Source organism: Nannospalax galili, unplaced genomic scaffold, assembly GCF_000622305.1.
Source record: "Nannospalax galili isolate Female #2095 unplaced genomic scaffold, S.galili_v1.0 scaffold2159, whole genome shotgun sequence".
Classification (NCBI taxonomy): domain Eukaryota; kingdom Metazoa; phylum Chordata; class Mammalia; order Rodentia; family Spalacidae; genus Nannospalax; species Nannospalax galili.
In genome coordinates, this window is record NW_008342781.1 from 19,792 (window position 1) to 23,149 (window position 3,358).

At 40.6% G+C, this 3,358-nt stretch overlaps 1 protein-coding gene across 1 annotated transcript in view; it reads left to right on the plus strand.

Annotated features, from left to right (window-relative positions):
• LOC103738703 (probable 2-oxoglutarate dehydrogenase E1 component DHKTD1, mitochondrial) overlaps nucleotides 1–3,358 on the plus strand; it is a gene marked incomplete at its 5' end in the record, with an annotated part of 51,062 nt that overhangs the window by 19,788 nt on the left and 27,916 nt on the right. The window contains 4 exon segments of the mRNA XM_029566295.1: nucleotides 672–807; nucleotides 809–985; nucleotides 1,920–2,004; nucleotides 2,662–2,801. Of these exon segments, the coding sequence (XP_029422155.1) occupies nucleotides 672–807; nucleotides 809–985; nucleotides 1,920–2,004; nucleotides 2,662–2,801 (538 nt within the window).

Below are 3,358 nucleotides of genomic sequence, written 5' to 3' on the forward strand. Positions count from 1 at the left end.
TTATTTATTTATTTTTGTCTTTTTGAGACAAGGTCTCCCTGCAGCCCCAGCTGTCCTGGAACTCATTATGTAGACCAGGCTGGCCTCGAACTCACAAAGATCTGCCTGCCTCTGCTTCCCAAGTGCTGGGATTAAAGGTGTGCGCCACCATGCCTGGTGAACCTAGTACTTTATATATGCTAAACAAGCACTCTACTACTAATACTTGAACTGCATCCTCACCCCCTACAGTATTTTATTTTTAAGATTTTATTTTATTTATATGTCTGTCTGTGTCTTTGTGTGCTTTGTGAGTGTATGTGCTTATGTGTTTGAAGGTGCCCATGGAGACCAGAAGAGGGTGTTGGATCTCTTGGAGCTGGAGTGACAGGTGTTTGTGAGTCACCCCACATGAGTGCTGGGATCTGAACTCTGGTCCTCATGAGAGACCAGCAAGTACTGTTAACTGCTGAGCCGTTTCTCCAGCCTCCTTCACTATTTTAAAGACAACAATTCTGTAGCATTTAACATTTTATAGTGCTGTACAACCACTATTTCTGTCTAGTTCCAAACATTTCTTAAATGCCTGTTAAGGATGATAACATTGTACAAAGCCTTTGACAATGACTGTGGCTGCCTCTCTGAGAATTTTACATATCAGATTGAATTTTTCCCCTATCTCTTTCCAACAGAGCCCGAAAGAGTATCCCTGATACTTATGCAGAGCACCTCTTTGCCAGCGGACTCATGACACAGGAGGAAGTGTCTGAAATAAAAGCCTCCTACTATGCCAAGTTAAATGACCACTTAACCAATGTGGCCCACTACAGCCCCCCCTGCCACTAACTTGCAGGCTTCCTGGCAGGGCCTGGTTCAGCCAGAAGCATGCATCACCACCTGGAACACAGGCGTACCTCTAGACCTCCTGCGGTTTATTGGCGTAAAGTCTGTGGAGGTACCAGAGGAACTAGAATTACACAGCCACCTTCTAAAGATGTATATTCAGGTGGGAAACCTTGACATCACTACTTTTTATTTTTTGTTCATCAAAAAATTGATGTTGTTCTGATATTGCTAACACATTTGAGAAATATTTATTGTTTGCTCTTAGGTTGCAGCAACTGTTCCTAGTGTTGTTTTGGTTCTAAGAGCCTTTGACTTAGATTTTTTCCACTTCTGTTTTCCTTTGTGAGGTTTTATATTGTTGGACATGTTATAGACACGAAACACCTGCTCATTATAAAAACTACAGAAATACAGAAATGTTTACTTTTTCTAACCAGTGGACCCAAACCCTGTAATTCTTAAGGGTTTACATGCTGTTTTATATTACCCATTCTGGTTTGCTCACAGCTTATTGGTTTTCTAGAATGTGGGACTTCTCAACTAGGAAAAAAAGAGTTTCCCTTATTAAGTGTAGATGAAGGAACTCTACTCTCTGCATTATTTTAAATACTTTGTTTTTAAGTTTTTATTTCAGCAGAACTCTTCCAAACAAAATGTGTTCACCATCCTGCTCAAGAAATATGATTCCAAACAAAGTTTCCTCCCTGCATTCATCTCCTCATACCTCTGCAGAGGTGACCACTACCTGATTGCATGTTTCTTTTGCCTATTTTAAAACTATTTAAGTAGAGTATGGTGGCATACACCATTTTAATCTCAACACTCAGCAATCTCTGTGTGTTTGAAGCCAGCCTGGTCTATATAGCGTTCAGGCCAGCCAGGGTTACGTAGTGAGACACTGTCTCAAACAAAACAAAACAAAACACAACACCACACAACACCAAACCAAACCACAACACAACACAACAAAACAAATGGTATATAATACAGTATTCTACCAGATGCAAAGCACTGGATTCAGATCCAGTACTGGCAGGAAAATGAATATGGATTCTTAAAAGTTTCTTTTGTCTCGCCCTCCCAATGTTTTATAGTCCAGGATGGAGAAAGTGAAGAGTGGAGCACATGTAGACTGGGCCACAGCAGAAACCCTTGCCTTGGGCTCCTTACTTGCTCAAGGTAAGATGTTTCTATTGAGCTTCCCAACAGGCAGACTATGCTCTGCATTATATTTGTTACATGAGAGCTCCTGAATTTCAATGACCTACTGTTAATTTCACTGATTAGAGAAGTTCTAAAACATAATATTCCTTAGTCATAGTGTAAGGAGGCATGTTGACCATTTTCATTAGCATATGATAGGCAAGGGAGCAGTTATATAAACACGGAGCTCATTCCTGCGTGCATTAGAAAGATATTTTTCTCTAAAAGTTGTATGACCAGAAATGACTCTCAATTCTTATAAATTTTATGTTGTTTTAAGTTCTATAGACTTTTAAATATAGGAAAGATATGTTTTTTCTTTTTGGTTGTAAGCCTGAACCTTTAACTGCTGTGTCATCTCTCCAGCCTGGAAAGATATATTTTATAAGGACAATCTATAATCCTAAAGAAAATTCTCAGAATGAGTCAGTGTATAAGATATGAGAAAGCTCCAGTATCTGATCTGGCATTACATACCTGTAGCCTAACTCCACAGGATGCTGTGGGAGAGGATTTTATTAACCTGTGAGTTCAAGGGGTAGTGTGGACAGTATCAAAACAAAGATCTCAGGGCTACCGTGTCTTGTTTACAGATCATTCATGGAAATCTTTTTTTCCCCTTACTTGCTTGAGGTTTCAATGTCCGTCTGAGTGGCCAAGATGTGGGCCGTGGAACTTTTAGTCAAAGGCATGCAATGGTAGTTTGCCAGAACACCGATGATGCCTACATTCCTCTGAACCATATGGACCCTAATCAGAAGGGGTTTCTGGAGGTAGGATGTTTTAGTATATATATTGTAAAATTCATGTATGTATATGCCAACTGTTACACTTACAGGGTTTTGTTTATTTGCTTTGCTTTCTTGAAACAGAGTCTTTCATTGCCTAGGATAGTTTCAGACTCCCTGTGTAGCTGAGGGTGGCCTTGCACTCATCTTGGTACTTTTGCCTCCACCTCCCAAGTGCTGGGAATTACAGGCATGTGCCACCACGCCTGACAGTTACAGAATGTTTTCTTTTAAAATTTTTATTTTATATGTATGAGTGTTTTGCCTGCATATATATAAATGCACCATATATGGTTTATTGCTTGCTGAGACCAGAAGAGGGCATCAGATCCCTGGACCTAGAGTTATAGACATTTGTTAGCTACTGTGTGGGGGCTGGGAACCGAACCCAGGCCCCCTGGAAGAGCAGCCAGTGCTCTTAACCCCTAAGCCATCTCTCCAGCCCCAATTAGAGGATTATTATTTATTCATTTTTTTTGGTCTTTTTGAGACAGGGTCTCCCTGTAGCCCCAGCTGTCCTGGAACTCACTATGTAGACCAGG